Source organism: Notolepis coatsorum, assembly GCF_963971535.1.
Source record: "Notolepis coatsorum genome assembly, chromosome: 17".
Classification (NCBI taxonomy): Eukaryota; Metazoa; Chordata; class Actinopteri; order Aulopiformes; family Paralepididae; genus Notolepis; species Notolepis coatsorum.
Window position 1 is genome coordinate 51824236 of NC_140181.1, and position 22896 is coordinate 51847131.

The window sequence follows — 22896 nt, forward strand, 5'->3', positions numbered from 1 at the left end:
CTAGGGCCTGGGCGATATGGCCTCTAAATGATATCACGATATTTTTTGGCTATGTCACGATACACGATATACATCACGATATTTTGACATTTCCTCTAAAGCACTTAAAAATGCTTGATTTAACCATTTGAAGCATACAGTCACGTCAACATGACGCTTAAAATAGTCCCTGCAACATATGTCTGCATTAAACCATGAAGATGCTTTTCAAAAATACTTTAATTAAAGGTTTAAAAAAAAATCTAAAAGAGTAGTCTACAGACACGAATACAGAAAACAAATATTATTAACATCTAAGACTATTTATATAAAAACTATTGGGTGCCTAAGACTTTTGCACTACTGTGTTTTCTATCCACTTTAGCCAAAAATACAAGAAAATAATAATAATTTTTATTATCAGCAATGTTATAACATCCTACTGGTAAACAAAACACTGTAAAGGTGTGTGTGTGCATCATCATCATATATATATTTACTTTTTAATTGCATGAAACATTATGAAGTATTCTCTTATGCCGCTTTTCCACGGGCTGCATGGTGCCTACTCGCCTCGGTAGTACCCCCCATAGATTAAATAAATACGGTACCCCCCCCAATGTCAGTGTAGCTGGGGCGCTGTGACGTCATCTTCAATGTGACATTGCTAGCTATCAAGCTATGAATCCAATGCCTTATTAGCTCATTTACGCTAGCCGCAATGCTAACGGTTAGAACGCGAGGCTACTACCAGTTCATCAGCCTCGGTGCCTCTATATTCCATAGCCGTTTCTGAATAAAACAGGTAGGGCTAACGTTTAAACTCTCTAAACTATCTCCACTTCTCTCACGCTGTCGTATCCCCGTTCCCTGTTTCCGCCAAACAAACTTGTGCCGCCGCCTCTCTGGGTGTGTGTGCGTGCGTGTATGTGCGTGTAAGTTGGGGCGAGTGTGTTTTTCTGTGAGGGAGAGACGAGAGAGTAAAGCGCTGCGCCAAAGTAACTTGTCTCATTTCAGCCGCGGCAGCTTAGAAACTGACATGATTGTGAGAAACATCACGATATCCACGATACGTTTAAAAAGTATCGTTAATGAACTGTACCCGATATTTATTTAATATTGTCATATCGCCCACCCCTACCGGTACCCAATGGTACCTTTTTTCGGTACTTTACTCTCTGTAAAACTAAACTAAGTCTAAACACCTCAATTTCAACATTGCTATCGCAACACACAACCTAACCCCCCCCCCACTTTCCTCACTCTAAACTTTCTTGCTGTGCCTGTGAATGTTTCCAGGGTTAGCTTGGTTAGCATTAGCGGCTAACATTAGTTACATTAACATTAGGTTTTTACTGCGACGTGGGCATAAAGGAATGGCAAGGAAAGCATGTTAGACGCATTAGACCCATTGCTCGCAGAGTTTTCACTGCACACATATAAACAGCGTTGGGGGGGGGGGGGGGGGGGAGCAGGGAATTATTTGCAAAGCGCACTGGTGCGCCTAGTTATAATTGCGGGTCGCGCTGACTCCAAAATAGGTCGCAAAATGTGACCAAATAGGCGCACTCTGGATCCCTGTTTTATTAACTTTTTTAACTCCACCTCAGATGACGTCACCTGGAGGATAGCAGACCTCTAGTGAACTTCAGACAGTATTTCCTCAACCTTCCTCATGTTGGCCCTACTACAGTTGAAAGTAGTTGAAAATTGTGTTTGTATTTCAATAGAGGTCTGATCTCCTCTGGGTGATGTGAGCTCTCAAGCCACAGAACACGATGGTAAAACCTATGGCCAATTATATACATGTCGGGCTGGGCCATATGTATCAGTATTACATTATTATTATTATTATTTTTTAAACAACAAATGTATTTTGTAGTTTATTTTGCAGCAATTATTTGTCGTTGCCGCCATCTTTAATGTTACAGCCCCTCACACTCGAAAGCGAAAGTAAACGGGCATCTGCTGGCTGTGGCTCCAGGGGAGTTGAACAGTTCTGGCTCTGCTAGTTTCTTTTCTATCTTTTGGTGCTTTTTTGGTGGACAAACCACCGCACATGTGCACCGTGACTCGTGACTGGAGACTAGCTCTGCTAGCACACATAGCCTACTGTGTACAGACGATTTCAAACTGTATTTTAAATTAGAAAGCAAACAAAATAAATGGACAAGAGAAAAATAAATCTCAATTTGGTCAGTATTGTCATTTTGACAAGCAAAGCCATTACTTTGATTACTTTGTAGGCAAGAAAGACAAGTCTGTCCATTGTCTCCGGTTTTAAAGCTGCCTGTTGCAGGTCACAATACAAAAAAAAATATTGATATTTTTTTAATTATCGATCCATATCGATTATTAACACTTTCTTTGCCAGGCTTATGTACATCATTATACCATCCTCTGCCAGCTCTATTTGTCTATGGAGAAGTTCCCCTTCTTTGCAGGGCTATAACTTTTTAAATTGTATTGCTAAATTGACATTACTATGGCCCATTCAACGTCAATTATCTATCGTTCAGGATGTAGCAACGTTATACTTTTTCATTCACATATTCATACTAAAATACGGTCTAAAGTATAAATATGTTTTTATCATTTTCTGCAGCATTCTGCAGAACGTGATTTATATAAATGCATTATATTGATGATCAAATACAGTTTGATAGCGATCGGCGCGAGATACATTTTTTCAAATGGACGTGCTTCTAGAAGTTACTACTTATCTGATGTTGACCGGATGGGGGGGGGGGGGGGGTCATTTATAATTCCGTGGCCAACGTTAGATGATTCATCTAGTGTGGGTGATATGATCATTAGAGCAGTTTGTATCGAACACGGTAAAAAAAAACGCTGAATCTTACCCCAGTCTCCTCGGCCGTTGGGCGATGAGCGTGGAGCAAAAATATTCCTATTATGGGATGTTGAAATATGCTATCCATCTCCAGGTTGTATAATAGTATATACGTCCAAATCATGTTGTTTATCGAGTTATTGGTAACGGAACGCTATCCATTGTGTCGAGCCCGAGTCCCGGGACCTATAGCGAGTGGTCGGACCGATTTTGGATGAGCACCAGTTTCCGTTTCCGGTTTGGGCGATCGGCCACCAGATGGCGCTCTTGAACCGTTGGAGAGTTGAGAGGGGATCAACAGTAGATCTCAAGTATCCGCGGGAGAAATATGATTGCGATCACAGATTTTTGAAATATTGATCTCAATGACGTGTTACGGCGTCATTGGCAGAATTAGCATGGCGGGGAATGACGAGGTAAGGCGTCCTTGGCGGCCATAGTGTTAAAATATATTGTGATAATTATAGTTATCGTTTTATCGCCCAGCCCTAACATGTCCTCCTCATAACATTAGTATTCAGGTAAAAAATTGGCAAACTGTGGTTCCCCACTGTTACGTTCAACCCTACAATATGGCTCGTTTAGGTAACAAGACAGGAGTTATCAAAAATAACTATTTATTTGGACAGCTAATCTAAATGGACAAAAAGATGGGGAGCTGGGTGCACCAGACTCCCTAGTTCAATAACAAGATAATGCACATAGGCAAAAGGAAGAACGAGCCAAAAAATACAACAAAGCAATGAGCACAAAATGAGGTCTTCAGGTTAGGCCTCTGGAGAACCAGTGACGAGCGACAGCTGCGAGAGAGAGAACGAACTAGAACTCCTGCAGCCTCTGCTCTGCTTTTGTAGGGCGTGGTGCCTCATCACCACACCTGTGATAATTAGAGAAGCGGCCATTTTAGTGACAAGCAAAACAAACCGAAGAGTGTGTCAATTAATCCACCCATTAGTGACAACACACTACAACCACAATGTGAATATGCACTACAGACGGTAAGTATCCCTCCACCATGTGAAAGTAATACGTAACACCCACTGCCACCACCATGTCACCAAGTCCTGGGCAGAACCTTGTGAACAAAACTCACTCTATTCTAGTTCCAATCAGAGATGGAGCCAGAGAGAGCAGTAGCCTACCTCTGTGCTCTTGGGCAAGGACGATTAATCTGACTCGCATCACATGATGTAGGAAGTGTGTCAGCGTTCTGGTTCTAGTTCCTTTGGCTTGGGGAAGGGGGTCTATGCCAGCAAGTAGAGAGGATAGAAATATGGAAGCGAGTCATGAACTAGAGAGATGCCCTCCAGCCTTTCCTGTTAACTGCTGGTGAATTGGCCAGTTCATCTGCTCCATCTTAACGTCCTGCACCTACAGCACTATCTGAAGTTAGTACAGTGGCCTTTTCCTCCTGAGCTCAGCTATCTGGAGTTCTGGGCGGGCTTCAGGATACAGTGGCCTTTTCCTCCTGAGCTCAGCTATCTGGAGTTCTGGGAGGGCTTCAGGATACAGTGGCCTTTTCCTCCTGAGCTCTGCTATCTGGAGTTCTTGGAGGGCTTCAGGATACAGTGGTTGTTTCCTCCTGAGCTCAGCTATCTGGAGTTCTGGGAGGGCTTCAGGATACAGTGGCCTTTTCCTCCTGAGCTCAGCTATCTGGAGTTCTGGGAGGGTTTCAGGATACAGTGGTCGTTTCCTCCTGAGCTCTGCTATCTGGAGTTCTGGGATGGCTTCAGGATACAGTGGTCTTTTCCTCCTGAGCTCAGCTACAGTATCTGGAGTTCTTGGAGGGCTTCAGAATACAGTGGTCTTTTCCTCCCAAGCTCAGGGAAATTCATCAAGTGGATCGTCTTCACAATTCAAATATTTAGAAACTTTTCTGTCATCAACAAATAATGTTCCATTTCAATATTGAATGAATTGGAATGTAAGTGAAACAGACCCAGTTGATAAGAGAAGCCACCTCAGTCTTTTATGTGATAGAAGTGGTCTATAATTGGTCTTTTAAGTGGTCTGCGCTGCCTCACTGCCTTCCTCCTGTGTTTCCTCCTGCCAGGTTACCTGTCCTGCTGTCGCTTCCTGGATGACAACCAGATCGTCACCAGCTCTGGAGACACCAGCTGGTGAGTAGCAGTACTGCACCCATGGTTGTGTTCATAACACACTGGCTGCTGCCAGAGACTTGTATTAAAGGGAGACAATTGAACTCTCCTCAGCTTGGGAGAATAGAGCGGGTGCAGGTTCCATTCACCCCAATGAGAGTTTGGACAGAGTAGGGTTCCTTCTCTCTGTCCCATAGAAATGAAGGTGAATGTTGGGACCGTTCTCAGACAGGATGAGGGTGTTCTGGACATGTCTTGATGCTGACTGTACAGTTTTCTGACCCATATAGCCAGGAAAAAAAGATTGAAGGCCTGTTAAGTGGAACATTTTGATTTCATTGGCACATCTTGGAATACATCATCTTCCTATACAAGACCACTGCACTTCCGTGTTGCATTGAGCTCATGGGAGAGAGAGCGGGGGGAGAAAATTAATGATTGTGGATGAGAGCCTCGACATTAAGCGGTTTTAGCTATGGCTGTGGGGGTGCTGGAGACATGATCCAATATACTTTTTTATATGCCTGAGTCTCCTGAATACGGAGAGACCAGTCCAAAGTTGATTGGCACTTTCTTGGCCGAGCTATAGTAACTTTTCCGCACCTACTCCCGAACTCCGCATGCGCAAATTGCCCACAGAGTCTCTGGATTGTACAGAGATCTAGGTTTATCAATCTGCGCATGCAGAGTTCGGGAGTAGGTGCGGAAAAGTGACTCTGCCGAGAATGTGCCGAGGGCTTTTGATGGACGTCGATATTTTATAAAACTACACTACCCAGCTCACCCAGCTTGGAAAGAGGATAAGGTCATTTATAGGCCTGATATTATATATTATATATTCATATTTCAAATGTCCGGATGGCAAAATTCAGTACTGTATCTACAAAGAACCCTGTAAATCATCTGCCCTTTATTAATTTGCTTTGATTTTTAGTACACTTGATCTCAAGAAGGTGCTGAATTCTTCAAATCTGGTCTATGTTAGCATGGTGTTATTCACAGTCAAAGATGGATTTTTTCTTTTTTATATTCTCCTTTGATTAATTACAATTTACTCAAGCATAGTAACGGACACAATATTTCTGACACTGGGAATACATCCATAGATGTCCCTTAGTCCCTAGATAGTGGAGCTATCTTCCATTTACTTGGGTATGTACTTTTAGGCACATTTTCTGAAAATATGGCTAGGGCTTAAGAGCCACACACACACACACACGTCACACACACACACACACACATCATAGACTGTAGACACACACACACCTCATCCATCTGTCTGAATCTTGCAAGCAGTAAAATAGGATTTTCCATAAGGGCTGCATTTTAGCTACAAACACACACACACACAAACAAACAAATTCCTCAACACACACATGCACACCAAGACATCCCTAAAACACTCAAATAATTTTCGTTTTAGATATGTATTGAATTTGCCTACAGAAGAGCATCTGTCCCTGGAAGGATAAATGCTGAAATAGACACACAGGAAGGAAGTACATAAGAAAATGGCGGCATCTTGATAGAAAAAATAATGCTACTTTAAAGGAATTTGACCACCTAGTAATGAGAAATAAATCTAAAATCAAACTGCAAAGGCTGTGTATTAAAACATTTGTTTATAATGGTAGTCAATGGGACATTTTGTACACGAGGGATACAGATTGCTCTAAAAGTTCTACTTTAGAAAAATCATCCCAATACAAACACCCTGAGCAAAGTTTATGCCATATGCATCAACACAGCCAAAGTTATCCACAAAGAAAAACTCAATGTGCATAGGGATACAGAAGGGTTAAATCTCTGCTTGCATATTTTTCTCCGCTTAATGCCGAATGTACATTACAGGAGTTTTAGGCAGCTGAAGTTCCATATCATCCCATTTAAAGATCTAGACCAGAGCTTTACATCGTCTGTCTATAATCGCCACAAAGCTGTTGTAGTTGACGGTGTCCTCTCTCCCCTTTGCGTCCTTAGCGCTCTCTGGGACATTGAGACCGGTCAACAGACGACCACATTTGCTGGCCACACCGGCGACGTCATGAGCCTGTCGCTGGCACCCGACACCCGGCTGTTTGTGTCCGGGGCATGTGACGCCTCTGCCAAGCTGTGGGATGTCAGAGAAGGAATGTGCCGGCAAACGTTCACCGGCCACGAGTCGGACATCAACGCCATTTGCGTAAGAACATGACCACAGCCTCTATCCTCTACAGTGTAGAGTCTACACACACACACACACACACACACACACACACACACACACATACATACTGTACATGCACACACATCACACTGGCCTTAGAGATGTATGTACGTCTAAAACTACATTAAAGTCATTAGTTTATTGGTGCAGTGGAGCTCAGTCGGTCAGGTATGCATTTTGTTTCTTTCAGGACATGAAAGAAACAGTCATGTAATGATTCTGGGTATTTCTTTAATTTAAAAAATTGTATGTGTTCTAAAGATGTATGTTTTATCCCCCTGGATCCTGTGTGAGTTATTGGGATGGAAAAACATGTCGTTAAAGTACATTTTTGGTTGCTTGCCAGTAACCATGTGATGTTTACGACCAACATCACCAGAAACTGCCTTCTTTAAGTAACAGCTATGAAAGAAATAGAAACAGTGGTTCACTCTCCTCCACCGTTTGTACCGTTTTTCTTTGAGGGTGAATTGGATTGGCGAGTGGTCTGCCGGAAAATCATGTAGTCCAAGAATAGAATGACACCACACCCCCTCTTAATGGACAGGCTTGGAATAGATAGGAATTGTAGGTGTGAATTTGTCAATCACACCCACAAATGAACACACGCAGGCAGTTGTTGGATGAAGGCGAACAACTTACAAATGATCTTGTATGCAGCATCACCCACGATAAGGATATTCTCTCACCCTAGAAACCACTCCCTCACACAGTTATGAATCATCCAGGCCCTTAACACACCATCTTGCTTTGTCAATGCATCTCTGTGAGCTCTCAGCCCGAGGATCGATCCAGGCTTTTGGTACGGTGTAGAAGACACAGACCACTCTGTGACAGACTCAAAGGTCCGGTCCCTGGGCTAGTCATGGTGGATGAGGCTAGACCAGTTAACCTTTTACCAACATTCTTTAAAACTTAAAGGGGCAGTTCACCCCAAAATAAAAACCTGAAGTGCCGTCTGTCCATCCAGATCGTTCTGGTGTGATTCGCCTAGTTTTGAAGGTATCAGATGTAGAAATATCTGCTGTAGAGATATCTGCCATTACTCCAATACAATGAAGCTCAATGGCACTCGAAGCTCCAAGTACCAAAAAAATACATTTGAAAAACTCAAAAGCAATATCTCATTCCGAAATCATGACCCGGTTACTCAAGATGATCCACAGACCTTGTTGTGAGCAGTTTCATGTAGGAACTACTTTCTACACCCCCATTCCCACCCAGTCCCATGAGCTGAGTGTCAGATTCAGCTCATTTGTATTAGAGTGACAGCAGGTAACTCTACAGCAGATATCTCAAAAACTAGGCAAATCACACCAAAATGATCTGGATGGACAGACGGCACTCCAGGTTTTTATTTTGGGGTGAACTGCCCCTTTAATTTAGGGTCAACTGCTCTTTTAAAGGGAAACGTCACCAGAATTAAGAATTCAAATATGGTATTTTTATGGCCTAGGAAAGTTCAATCAATATTTGTGAACATGAGCTACTCTCTCACAAAACTAGAAACCAGAGAAGTCAAATCTAAATGGTTGACGTCATCTGGTATAACGCCTGGAGCTTCTCCATAGACAATGAATTGGAAATGTATCTGTATACACAGACCATTCCCCTGGGTGCTCTGTGTCACTTTTACCATCTATGGAGCAACTCCAGACTTAATACTTGATCACAAGCAGGGTTTCCCTTCCTGTCTAGAATTTAAACTGGCCGGCAAATATAAATCTCGAGAACCATTGTGATCGGGAAAAAAAGTGTGTGTATATATATATATATATATATTACACTGACCGTGGTGACCACTGCCCTGTCCTGCAACGAGAGAGGGCAGGTGCATTTTCTGGCACAAAGCACTAGGCTACAGTAATGGGTGTAGTTCCCCTTCTTTTTTTTTATCCACTTTTTCTCCTTATTTTCTATTTTTCTCCCATCCCAATTTCGTATCGCCAATTCTCCCCTTCAATTCTCCCCTCCCCTGTCTTGAACGTTGCTAGACTATGCCTCCCACTGGTCGGCTGTAGTGAGGATAGAAGCCTTGCATCACGTGTCCCCTCCGGTACACGAGGAGGCAGCCTGACGCATCTTTTCACCAGACAGCGCGGACTCTCAGTGGCGAGGAGTAACGCGTGGGAGGCTCACGCTGCCCCCGATACTTCCCGTCTCTGCTGTACAGGCGTCAACCAACTGACCTGTAGGAGTCGCTGTCCACAACGTCCAATCCCCACCCATCGACTTTCCAACCGCTACCTCTGCCAATTGAGATAGTATGACGACTGGTCCAAGCCGCAGGCAATGTCGACTCGGGGAGTCGAGACCAGAGTCTCTTGCATTGGTGACGAGCGCAATCTCCACTACGCCACCCAGTCGCCTTTTGTAGTTCCCCTTCTTAAGTCTTCAGCTGAAAGAACACAGACAACAAAAATGAATGTCACGTCACTGTCCCCAAAACATCTTGTTTAGCATTGAGTGTTTACCTACTACCTGCTGAATTCACTATATGGCCCTTTTCCTCTACATGGTACCGACTCTACTCAATTCTACGTGCCTTTTTTGTTTTCCATCTGGGAAAAGTTGTGGATAGTACCTGGTACTTTTTTGGTATGGTTCTTCCAAGCGAGCTGAGGGAACACCAAAAGGTGACTTGAAAACACTGCAGAACAACAATTGGTCAGAGAATCGTCTCTTGTAACAACAGCATCATCATCTTCTTATCAACCAGGAAATACACTCCTATTAGAAGTTGATAAATCTAGCGATCGATGCACAAACAGGATTATTCTTTTCAGCAAATCTTAGTTACAACAACATTGTGTAAGCTAAGCAGGGTTGTGATTATAGATGAAGTATTTCCAATGTTTGCTATTTGGCAAAACAAGACCGCTGCTCTGGCCAGACCCACTACACTATTCTACACCATGGTGGCCTAATAATATTAATAGCCAATAAATAGCAATAATAGTCAACATTAAATTCTTAACCTGCAAATATCTTCTGATAGCACAATATTGATGTAATTAAGATTTGCTGGGGAAAATGTAAAATGATATCAATGACGATATGAGGATCACTACAACAGCACCCTGTGGTGGAAAGTTAAACTAATAGCATCCGTTAGTGTGTTTGATGGTTATTTATTTGTGCTTTAGAACGTAACTACCATGAAACAATCAGAAAAAAGTGTTTTATTTCTCCCATTCCTGCTTTGTTCTTTCTACGGCCACTTGCTCGACCACCACTTTGCTGCTCTCTCTTTTTCTCGTCTTTTAAAAAAATGTGTCTGGACACCGACAACAAAGCCTAACTTTACTTTTAACGTATCAAACAAAGATAAATGTCCTCCCCTCGTCCTAAACTGGTTCTAAAATAGGTACTAGAGTGCTTGCTTGTTTTATGAATGAATCAGTACACAGACGGACACACACGCAGTTGCGCTGTGTGTTTGACCAATCAGCGACGGTCATCTCTGCAAACCCGGCCCCCCAATGATAGGGGTATTATCTGCAGTGGAAAACGAAGTACCTGTTATCAAAAGCGGGTTTAGTTGAGCCGTTACCATGTAATGGAAAAGAGACGTTACTGTTTTCAACACTTGAGTGTCAACTATATTGTATGCCAATACATCATCATACCTTTGTTTTTCTCTGCACCATTGCATGCAATTTACAATGATGAAAGACTTCTGACATGGAGAATATTCCTGTCTTATAAACCAGGCGAATGTTCCCTCCAGTATAACTAAGCTGTAGGCTGTCAGTCTAGCAAACGATTCTAGCAGTAAATCTGAGCATGGTGACTGGTTGGTTTGCTGATGGTTCACAACAGAGAGAGATGGTCCAATCAGAAACTCACCAGACTCACCTTTTCTTTTCTGTCTGGTTAGGGCCAGGCCACAGGAAAAGCGCTAATACAATGATGTAACGGTGGTCTCTCTTTCTCTCTCCCTCCCTCTCCCACAGTTCTTCCCCAACGGTAATGCCTTTGCCACAGGCTCTGATGACGCGACCTGCCGACTGTTTGACCTGCGGGCTGACCAGGAACTGATGGTTTATTCTCACGACAACATCATCTGTGGCATCACCTCGGTGGCGTTCTCCAAGAGCGGCCGCCTGCTGCTGGCCGGCTACGATGACTTCAACTGCAACGTGTGGGACACCCTGAAGGCCGACCGTGCAGGTGAGACACACTCCCCTCGTCCCGGTCCCTTCCTCAGCCTTCACAACAGGAGTTTGAGGGGGAATCGATGTGTCCGAATTCTGTTCAGTACATAAAAGGGATGCAAAGATTTACAGTGTATCAACATTTAAAATTGCACTGTCGAATCTTCTTCCCTCGTTCTGTTCCCCAAGTCTCTTATTTTACCCCTGTCTTGTCAAACCACTGGTTCTCAACCTGGCAGATATACAATTACATTATCATGTTTCTAATCTTTGATATAGAAGCTTTTTGTCTTGTGAAATATATTGAATATTTGCTTTCACTCTTAACTCATTGACTGCCACGCTGTTTTCCCATCTTTACTCAATGGCGCCAGCGTTATTGACCATTTTCACGATGTTTGCGGACCCATCGTATATTCTATATTATAGCTATGGAGACAATAGTATGGCTCATTTGACAGGCACTATTTATAGTCCAACACTGACAAACCAGTTCATTTCTACATGCTAGACATTGCCCCTTTTCAAAATAAACCAGTATTTTTTTTCTAGATTGTGTTATATGCATATGTGCAAATCGTTCGGGTTGCTTGCCTGAAACCTATATTATTTCCAAATCAAAGGTATATACTATATATAGATGTTTCTTCACAAAATCATCAAAGGGGGGGGGGGGTCGTTTTACGAAGCTGCGATCGTTACCAAAAGCATGTTTTAGGTTCGGTAAAATACGACGCTGTGATCAATACAAAAGCATGTTTTAGGTTCGGTAAAATAGACCTTACCTTAGTCAGAAGGTACTCCAAAATGAATAATCCCACTAGTTCCATCGCGATCGCCATTACTCGTGTGCATTGGGCATGGCTATAATACGGGAAACAATAGGTTTCAGGCGAGCAAATCTCCAGCAGATGGCTGTGTGCTGATTCACTTTGAGGGGGAGGGGATTCCTGCAGCCAGAGCCACAGAGGCACTGAGAGACACCTTAGAGACCCAGTTAAAAAGGTAGGCTATACTGCCACCTGTTGGGATTCAATCGTCATTGCAATTTGAACGTAGGCAGCGGTGCCAGGGAGACACAGGCAGGTCCGCGCAAGTGTTTAGAATGGGGAAATCGAAGAAAAGAGAAAAGGATCAAAACCAGAGAAATCTTGAGTTTGGCACTCAACCGTTGGATTCGAAACCCGAGAAATCTCGGGTTTGGCGCAGAAAGGGTTAATTGACCCTGATGACTAATATTAAAATATAAATAGAAAAATCTGCAATAGCTGCGACCATGTACGTGCATGCACACACACACATACATACATATATACACACACAGACACTCACACAAACACTTGACCTCAATGCCAAATTTCAGCCTCCTAGGTCAAAAACTGTGGCCACTAGACTAGAGGATGTGGACCAACCAACGAATAGAGCGAGTGCTAGACCTGCTGGTCGCAGCTAAGAGAAAATGTCCCTACTAAACTGTTAAATTCCACTAAAGTGTACTGGAAAGGCCTACTGACTGGCAGGTTGATATGGATGATGAATCGCTCAGTTGATTCTGGCCGACATCATGGATGAAGTGAAGACTGAGGCCATGTCCGCACGTATCTGGATATTTTGCCAAACGCACATTTTATTCCACGATTGGGCCTTTCATCCACACGTAAAGGGTTTTTTCAGAGACATAAACGGAGATTTTCTTAAACGCATGCTCAGACTGGCGAGCCGTAATAATATCTGGCCCGTCAGATTGTTTGGCGAATATTACTTTACTATTTCTCTAATATATATCAGACCGACTATAGGCTAGCTAGGCTATATATTTCAGCTATAATGTCCTAACAGAGAAACTACCACCACCTAAAACATCCTTATTACACCTTGTTTTATCCATATAGGCAGTAGCGCGTTGAAGTAATAATAACTTCGGTGGACAGCGCCTTGGTGCTGAAATGTCATTCAAACTATCCTTACTTATATATGTGACGACGGCAGCACACGTGAACAGTACAATGCAATTAATGAATGTCTTGTTGTAATTAGTATATATAGTTTGTGATAAGGACTCGCCATATTTAGTTTCAGAATCCGGATATTGTGATCTCAACATTGACATTGTATCTCTCCGTCGCCCAGTGCGCAGAAGTAAAGCATTGAATCGTGACATATCTAGATTGGTTGGTTCCTCTGGACTGCATAATCCTCCGCTATATCTATCTATTTATCATCTATGTATGTCAATATAGCCAATGGAAATGCTAGGAATGGTCAAGTGGGCTGGGTGAACCAATGGACAATTCCTATCGCTTCACAGTCGTCCTGACCACTCGTACCACTATGGTATTTGGGATATCGCTTATCGCCACCTACTGGCCCGCATGCTTGTTGGAGCAATTTATATGCGTTTATGTGTTTGCGTCTGGATCAGGTTTTTTTTTTTTTTCACTGTCGTGTGGACGAGGATTTCTTTTTAAACGGAGCCTGATAATATCCGTTTGGCAAAAGATCCAGATACGTGGGGACATGGCCTGAAGCTTTGTTAATCACAGGCTAGCAGGCAATTAGCCTGATTTCACAGGTTAGATGCATCATGCAGGGCTGTTCCCCATACAATCTCAATCACTCCAGTCTGCCTTCTGGCAATGAGCCTTCAGACAGGAACGTCTTTAGTTACAGAACACTCACTGGTGACAATAAACGGTCCTGGATTTATGTATTTTACATTGCGTTATTGTATCCAAGTCTTTTCCTGGTGATAGTTGGGGGTATTATTGCACTACTTTGCACTGGTGGCTTCACCGAGCCCAGACGAGAGGAAGAGCAGAGGTTTGGGCACAAGCAGTGCCATGCAGAGAGCGAGAGGAGAAGAATGTAGAGTTGATGCGCTGCATTGGTCGCGTCACAGCATCTGTCTCGCCACGACAGCGACTGGAGCCGTATGGATGTACTGGAGTACTATGGGCCGAGACGTATCATATTGTCAGTAGTGTGAGACGTGATGCGGTGGGCAGTGCAGCACTGCAGCAGGGAAACATTAGGCGTGTTCGAGATTGATTTCGGCTCGCCTCGAAAGTAGCCGAGTGCAGCCGGGGGAGGAGTCAGAACGTCGGACACTTCATATTTCACGAGAGCCTCTCGTCTAGTCTCGCACGGCAGATACGCGTTCACGTCACCACACACACATACACACCTGTCCAGCTCATTATAATGCGATGGCCGTGTGCAAAATTAGATCAGATTCAAATGTACAGCACACCATATACCTGCTATAGTGGAATATACTATTCATATACCATAATGTATACCATCTTGTTGCGCGCTCCTGGCCACCGCAGCGCGCACGCACACACAACACACTGCTGAATAATTCTGTTTTGCATCAATATATTATGTATATTGAGGCAAAACAGAATTATATATACAGTATATATTGAGGCAAAACAATGTGTATGTGTGTGTGTGCGGGATACAGTATCTGCTCAGTTGCTGCATCGTTAATGAACTATAGATTTATATGGAATTCGTTAATCTATCTAGCGATTGGGTTAACTGAAAGCCAGATTGCTTAGAGGCGTACTGTATGCCTTCTACAACAGAACTGCGTTTCCGCGTCTCTGATTGGCCAAGTAATTTCTGGTCATGAGACATGTACGCCCAATCGTGGGAGCGCAAGTTTCTACACTGGTTAAGCTTAGACGCTTGTTCGAAGTTGGTTAAGGTTAGAGTTTGTCTTAGAGCATGGCGATAGAACGCCTGCCCTGATTCCGACGGTTAAGCTTAGGCACTCTTTCGAAGTTGGTTAAGGTTAGAGTTTGTCTTAGAGCATGGCGATAGAACGCCAGGTAGTTTGCAGGCTGTTAGACCCGGAAATAGGCGCAGAACTTGCTGTCCCACGATTGGCGCACATGTCGCATGACCTGGCCAATCAGAGCGCAAAATTCTAACGCGGAAACGCAGTTCCGTCGTAGAAGGCATACACGCGTACTGTACATAGAGCGGTAATGCTCAGATTGCTCATTGAGTCATGACTATAAATGCAAAACGTAATTGTCGTATTTATTATCATTATAATTATTTAATTCCGGTGATAGAAACAGTCCGTCTGTAGAATCGACTTGAAGAAGCAATCACCATTTGTTCAGGGGGGTTGATATATTGTTATTTTGATATAAACTCCATTGCAGAGATGGTTATTAAGACAGCATTCATTACTCTGATAAAAATAATTTGGTGTAGACAGCTTGAAGTTTATCATGATGATATGATGATAACGCATAACGTTATTTGAGGAAGCTCTTGGTACCCAAACTCCTGTATCCAATAATAATAATAATACATATATCTGATAGACAGGTAGACGGAAACCGTACTGTAATAAAGTTTTCAATCAATCAATCAAACGTCTCATAACTCCCTGGCTGTCACGTGGCTGGTGACTGACAACTTTTCTGAGCCAATAGGCGCTTTGCGCGACCATAGCAAGTCGTTTCCCATCATGGGTTTGCGTGGAGCAGCCGGGTGAGAGGTACTGTGGAGCCTCACTCTGAAGGCTGCGCGTGGCTCGCTCCCGCGCCTCGTCAGATTTTCAGAGCAAGTCGGACAACATTCTAACCGTCATGCAATGCGTTTGGCGAGGCCGTAGTAAAACCTGCACAGATCTGCGTCCGCCTAGCCAATCTCGAACACGCCTAAAGTCTGGTTGTCCCATCGATCTGTCGGTGCAGTGTTCAGTTACACCAGTGTTTCCCGGTTGCTCTGGCTCCTGTGTTTTCACATCAGGCTTTGAAGAAACCTCCAACCAGAAAGAGATGACACTTACTTTCACTTCCTACCGTACACTGTAGTCAAAACTACCTACCTTAACATATGAATGAATTAATTACTTTTATTTATATAGCACCCTTCACAGCACGAATGCACAGGGTGCTTTACACTACAGCTAGTATATAAAAACAAAAACAAAAATCAGAAATAAATGACAACAGACGGCAGTTAAAAAAAACAGTGAAGGGGGCTCCAGTAGCTCACCGCATATCTCGGCGCTATTTCTGCGTTGGGGAAAACCGTGCTCGTCACGGATCTGGTGGACACGAGTTCGATTCCCGGACCCGCCGTCATTTATCAGAATGTCTTCCCCTGCTCTACATCCCGTTTCAACCTGTTTCTGTCGGTCATGCTTGGCCAGAAAAGCGATAAACGCTAAAAAAAAAAAAGTTAAAAAAGAAAAAACTGTGAAACCAAATAAAATGATAGAATAAAATAATTTAAATAAAATCATCAGTCACTAATTAAAAAACAAAACTATAGTAACAGTGAGGACAAGAAAGACTGCCTATGTATGACCAAAGGCCTGTCTAAACATGTGTTTTTAGTTGTTTTTTTAAAAGCGTTTTCTGAGGGGGCAGGTCCAGGGGGAGAGCGTTCCAGAGCCTTGGTGCCGTCACCTCCAAGGCTCGATCACCCCTTGTTTTGAGCCTGGACCTGGGGACCACCAGGAGGTGCTGATCGGCAGATCTGAGTGAGTGGGTGTTGGTGTAGGGATGGATGAGTTCAGTGATGTAGATAGGGGCCTGACCGTGGAGTGCTCTGAAAGTAAAAGTGAGGACTTTGAAGTGAATTCTTTAGTGTACCGAGAGCCAGTGCAGGGATGCCAGAATGGGAGTGATGTGACATGATTTCTTTGACCTTGTGAGTAGCCTGGCTGCAGCATTTTGGACCATTTGTAGTTTGTCTGTGGATGATTTGGTGAGACAGATGAAAAGTGAGTTGCAGTAGTCAAGCCTAGAGGAAATAAAAGCATGCACGGACAGTTCTAATTCAGAGTGAGATATGATGGTGCATAGTTTTGCAATATTTCTGAGGTGAAAAAAGCAGGTGAGTGTTTTGACATGTTTGTCTAGGTTCATGGCCTGGTCAAAGACAACACCCAGGTTTCTCAGATGGGGGCGTATGTTGTCTTTAACACATTGAGTGCCAATGACGAGAAATCTCGTTGTTGGCCACCATGCGTTGAGTGCCAATGAAGAGAAATCTCGTTATTTAATCGTTATTTCTTTTATTAGCAATATCCATTCATTTTTCATCAATCCAGCCTCACGTTATCATTGGGACTGTATGAGCTCGAAAAGGGCAAATACCGCCCCCTATCGTCTCCTGGATGGTATTGCACCCATTGGAATGGACTCAATGAAAATGCATGTGAAAAGAAAACTCCGGATTCCACATTTCTCAGGCATGTAACCGGAGACTATTGCATTCATTGGGGCAACCGAAAGCAGCGTGGATTATCTGTTTCGAGGTCTAATGTTGGATCAATAAACGTGATCGATATTTGGAATGGCGATCATGAATTGGAATAATCTTTTTGCAGAACATCTGATCTGAGGTAAGGAATCTATTTTACCAGTTTTGGGGTAATCATGTTTTTTTCACATATTTCACAACGTGTCTGTGTGTGCGCGTGTATGTCCTTAGTGCTGACCAGGTCATAGATAATAGATTTTTCAGCCTGCTTCTCTAGCGTGCATACCGGTAAGTACACATATACTATCGATAATCTAGCATTTATTTGAAAACTATTCATAAATCAGCCGGAAAATTACGATGTGTTGTGTTTATTCCAGTAAAGGGCGATTCCTGCGGAATATATTTTCTTTTTCTAGAAATTTTCAAAACTATACTCTTATTTAAAACGGAAACGTACCGATGAAAAAACAATCCGTTTCGTACATGTTGACTGCAAGCAAGTCATTGATAAGCGACAGGCGTATTAGACACATAGCCATAATTTAAGATATAGTTTATGTGTTCACAAATGTGCTCGCCCTCTCATTGACTAAAGCACTGGCACTCAAGCGATAAATAGCCCACCCCATGCTGGCAATCAAAGTGTTAAGGGACCCCAAGTGAGTGGCCACTCTAGCTGCAGTCTTCTCAGCTGCTAGGATCAGCACCGCCGTTTTGGCAGCATTTAACTGGAGGAAGTTACTCCCCATCCAATTCTCAATGCTGAGCAGGCACTCCTGGGCCCTCATTTATCAACGTTGCGTACACACAGATATGTGCGTAACCCCTGCGTACGATCATTTCTAAGCAAAGTGTGGCACTTATCAATTTGAACTTGTGCTTGACTTTGTGCGTATATATACGCACAGCTCGGAGCATGCGTAGCTGGCGCCCGGTGGTAGAATATTGAATATTGCACCGCGGAAATAAGCTTCCGTGCATTAGTTTCAACAATGACATGTTCAACTTCTGTATGAACCGTAATTCATTATAGTTCATTGTAAGATAGCGACAGTGTAATTATAACGGGCTCACGCGCGAACAAGAGGTTGGCCTGCCTGCTTGTTTGGCACGGGGGGGGGGCAGACGCAGAACACCCACCTCCAAACGCGATTAAATATTGTTTCAAATAAAAAGCGACATACTATTATTTTGTGTCATGTTTCCAAATAAGATTGGCCACAACGAAATGCTTTCTACTTCAATTTGTTGGTTAGAATAGATTACCTCGCTCCGTTGAAACTTCACTGAGACTAAAAGTAAAAGACAGTCTTTTATTTTTTTTGTGAGCTCCGTGCACAGACGTGATAATAATAATAATAGCTTCATTTTATATAGCGCCTTTCATGAGACCCAAGGTCGCTTTACATAGATAGGGGGGGGGGGGGAATAACAAAGTAATAAACATAGTGGACAGACACAACATATAAATATGATGATGGGATTCAAGTTCGCGTTTTTATTGATCACATATGGCAGGCTATACATAGGCTACATGGCACGGTCCATCGTGATATTGTAGATGGATCGAGTAATAGACTGTTATTACTAGGGATGCACCGAATGGGAAATTCTTGGCCGAAACCGATACCGAAAATAGGAAACAGTTGGCCGAAAACCAAAGGCCGTTAATTATTCATAGAATAGAATTTTTTTTTACCAATGTTGTTCAGCTACCTGATTATGGAAAAATATATGATTATGGCAAAACTTAACTTGAATAATAAATAATCACTATTATGGGTCCATAAAACATTTATTCAGCACTTCTGAATGCATACAGTACATTAATTCCAAGTCAAGTGGCGGACATCTGTGCTCTACTGAGCGCACCTTTCTAGTCCGCAGATGAATGTGCTCTCTTGACTTTGGCACAATAGACGCGCAACGTGTATTCTCGAGAATGATAATAATAATAATGCTCTTCAGATTATATTATCAACGACAGACAGCGTCAATGTGAGAAACACAATCCCCCCCCCTCTTAAGTTAACCGCGACGGGCATATAGTAAATAAGGATATAAAGCATGTTAAAGACGCATTTATTGGACGTGTTGCGCGCTGAGTTTACATAGAAACAGCGCGACACATAGAAACAGCGCGCATGTAATGACTGAAGCCACGTTTTGATGACATCATCACAACAACACGCGTTAGGTTACAGGTAGGGATGTCCGATATTATCGGCCGACCGATATTATCGGCCGATATCGGCAGTAAAATGTGATATCGGAAAATATCGGTATCGGTAAAAAAAAAAAAAAAAAAAACAATAACAATTTTTTTTTTTTTTTTTTTTTTTTTTTAACATTTATTTAACCTTTATTTATTATTTATTTACCCAGGCAAGCAAGTAAGAACCAATTCTTATTTTATTTATTGTCAAAAGTATGCATGTTGGTTTAAAATTTTCATTTTTACTTTTTTAATGATCATATTTTGCACAGATAATGCTTACATTTAGAAAGCCTTTTGAATGCATCCAGTGAAATTATTAGTTACCTGAAATTATTCCGTTTTTTGGGGGGGAAACCCTGCATATATCGGTATCGGTTGATATCGGTATCGGTATCGGAAATTGGAGTTGGACAATATCGGAATATCGGTATCGGTAAAAAAGCCAATATCGAGCATCCCTAGTTACAGGTTGTTTACTTGTTTCTGTTTCTGTGATATATTTTCGGTGAAAAAACTCTTTCGGCCAAAAGCCGAAAGGCCATTTTTGGTCATTTTCGTCCGATAACTTTCGGTGGCCGAAATTTCTGTGCATCCCTAGTTATTACTGTACCACCCATGTAGCTGTCAAAGCTCCATCACAAATGCAGTTATGTGAATAGAAAGGGATTCCACTGTCGTTGCTGCCGGGAGGAAAGGCATGCTGCATGTTTTCAATTAATTAAATAAAACAGATACTTTTTGCAAGGGTTTATGACTGTCATACAAATAATCAACCAACTACATACTGTAACTTTTCAGTGCACGTTCTTATTTACATTGTGACAACAGCCTTGTGAGCTCCCGCACACAGACATGATGGAATTCAAGTTCATGTTTGTATTGATGACATACAGGCAGGCTACACATGGCGTATAGGCTACATCATACATGGCAGTGAGATTCATTGTTCTTGTATATAGCAGGCCACGTGAGCGGATCGGCGCGGGCGAGAAATCCGCTCTTCGCTCTTTAAAGCTTGGTCCGCTCCGCTAATCGCTCATGTTGACCCCGCCCCCAAGTCGCTCACCGCTCACCTTGAATCGAGCGCTCCCCACGGCACATCGCTCGGCAGATTTTTTTGTTTTTGTTTTGGAGCATGCTGTAAATTAGCTCAAACTACAACAGTCTACACCCCCTGGGCCCCTTAACAATTGTTTGTATTGAGCCGCATTGTAATTGTACCCATTCTGCAATGTTAAATAACGTTGTTTATCCATTCACTAGCTCTATTAAGCGATGATAGCTAGCCTAGCCACAATGCTATGGTCGCTGCCATTAACATTAGCATGTAAGCTAACGACAACAACAATGGCGTCAAAACTTTTTGTGCAAAACTGAACAGGATGTGAGTGACAAAGCCTGAACAGGATATCACAGGTTCACCCTTCTCATTGGTTGAAAATGGCCTTCATGTTTGTACATCGCCATCTGTTGCTTTGGCATTGTACTACATCTATATTACATCAGTGTTAAACCACTGTGTGAGCGGCCCGGAGCGGATTGGAGCGGAGGAGAACTCTCGCTCCGGACGTCGCGCCGACCCATTTTAAAACCCACTCCTCGCTCACGTCAAAACCGCCCGCTCCGCTCCCCGCGCCGCTCACGCTCCGATCCGCTCACATGCACTGGTATATAGTAGGTTCATCTGTGGCACTTCCGTGACCGTGGAGAGCGAAGGTCCGTTTCTCAATGGATTTGTCATCTAGGAGGGTTAATAAACAAATTTAGCCGGGGTGTATTTTTTAAAAAGGCAGGGAAAATTCGTGAGAGACCAAAATCCAAAATGGCTGCTGTGGAAATGAACTTTTTAATGGTTTGACCTACAATGATGCACAATACATGGTTTCAGAGCTTATTTTGATCAAGGAATACATATTTGGTGTTTATATAATGGCTGCCAATTTTGAGCTCCAAAGGGGATTTTTTTTCAAAATCGTCACAGAGCCTTCATATTAGGCTCTAATGAAAGCTCTGCTCATGATGAGTTGCGTTATGGACAGAGGGGATAGGTGGGTATAATCCACCATACTCATCCATCTGTGAAAGTCGGAGACATGATCACCCCTGTTTGCTTCAGCAGGGTGGGTTATTGGCCCCAGATGCTGTTTCCACAAGGTTGTCTGACTGCTTTGTCTGACCTCTCACCCTAGACCTGTCCGGTTTGGTAAAACCTGCTAGGAGTTTCCTCTTACTGGCATAGCTCTCAGGGTTCACTGAGGTACTCAAGCTCCCTTACTACAACAAGGTGAACAGTCAAAAGGGAGGTGTTTTTTTCCTTTTTTTTTATATATTTTTTGTAACTATGGTGCTTCAACAAATAGCACTCCAAAATAATAATTGATCAACTAGTAGCCTAATGGCCTCAAGGGCAGTTTTGGAGGCAACAGCATCTCCCTCTGGCTGACACAGCAACTGAACCATGTAATGTCAAACTGAAAATATAATTGTTAGAATAAAACACACTAATGTTCACATCACAATATTAAAAAATAAAGGAAATAAGGGCGGAGAAAAAAGGCTGGTAGAAAACACAAAATTCAGAGTAGGGATGGATATAAAGTAAGCTAAGCAGACGATATAACGTAACAACTTGTTGTTGATGGATGATGAGAACCGGAGACAGAATCACTATTCTTCATCAGAATCTGTTGATTCTCCACACTGACTCCATTCATCATCATTGCTACTCTCATCTGAGCAGTTATGAGATGTGAGCTGCTGGGGCAAGAGGGGAAGGGTATGACGCACTGGCCGGCACCTCCCATTCACTAGTTCCCAGCCATGACCAATGGGGGAAGGATGTTCTTGAAGGTTGTAATGGAGCTGGCAATATGTAATGTAGTTTGTCCTTTCCACATGAAGATCCAAGGAGTCCTCATCAGGTGGGAGACGAATCGTACACTTCTTCTTCAATTTGTGCCACTTGGAAGCTCTGGCCTGGCCACACGTAACATCTGCACTCTCAGCGTAAACAATTGAGAGGACAAATGCTTTCATATCCACTCTCACTTCATCTTTCAACTCCAGACTCTCACCCACTCGTCCCAGGAGCTCTCTTGCCTCAGGAACAACCATCACCTTCTCCAACACCTTTTTCTTTCCATGGC

General features: G+C 42.9%; 1 protein-coding gene across 3 annotated transcripts in view; it reads left to right on the top strand.

The window, feature by feature from the left end:
- The window catches only part of gnb1a (guanine nucleotide binding protein (G protein), beta polypeptide 1a), a 255500-nt gene that overhangs the window by 211868 nt on the left and 20736 nt on the right, over positions 1 to 22896 (top strand). For all 3 annotated transcript variants that reach the window (XM_084333888.1, XM_084333887.1, XM_084333886.1), the window contains exons 7-9: positions 4884 to 4950; positions 6910 to 7111; positions 11092 to 11308. In XM_084333888.1, coding sequence (XP_084190014.1) covers positions 4884 to 4950; positions 6910 to 7111; positions 11092 to 11308 — 486 coding nt within the window. The remainder of the gene's footprint in view (positions 1 to 4883; positions 4951 to 6909; positions 7112 to 11091; positions 11309 to 22896) is intronic.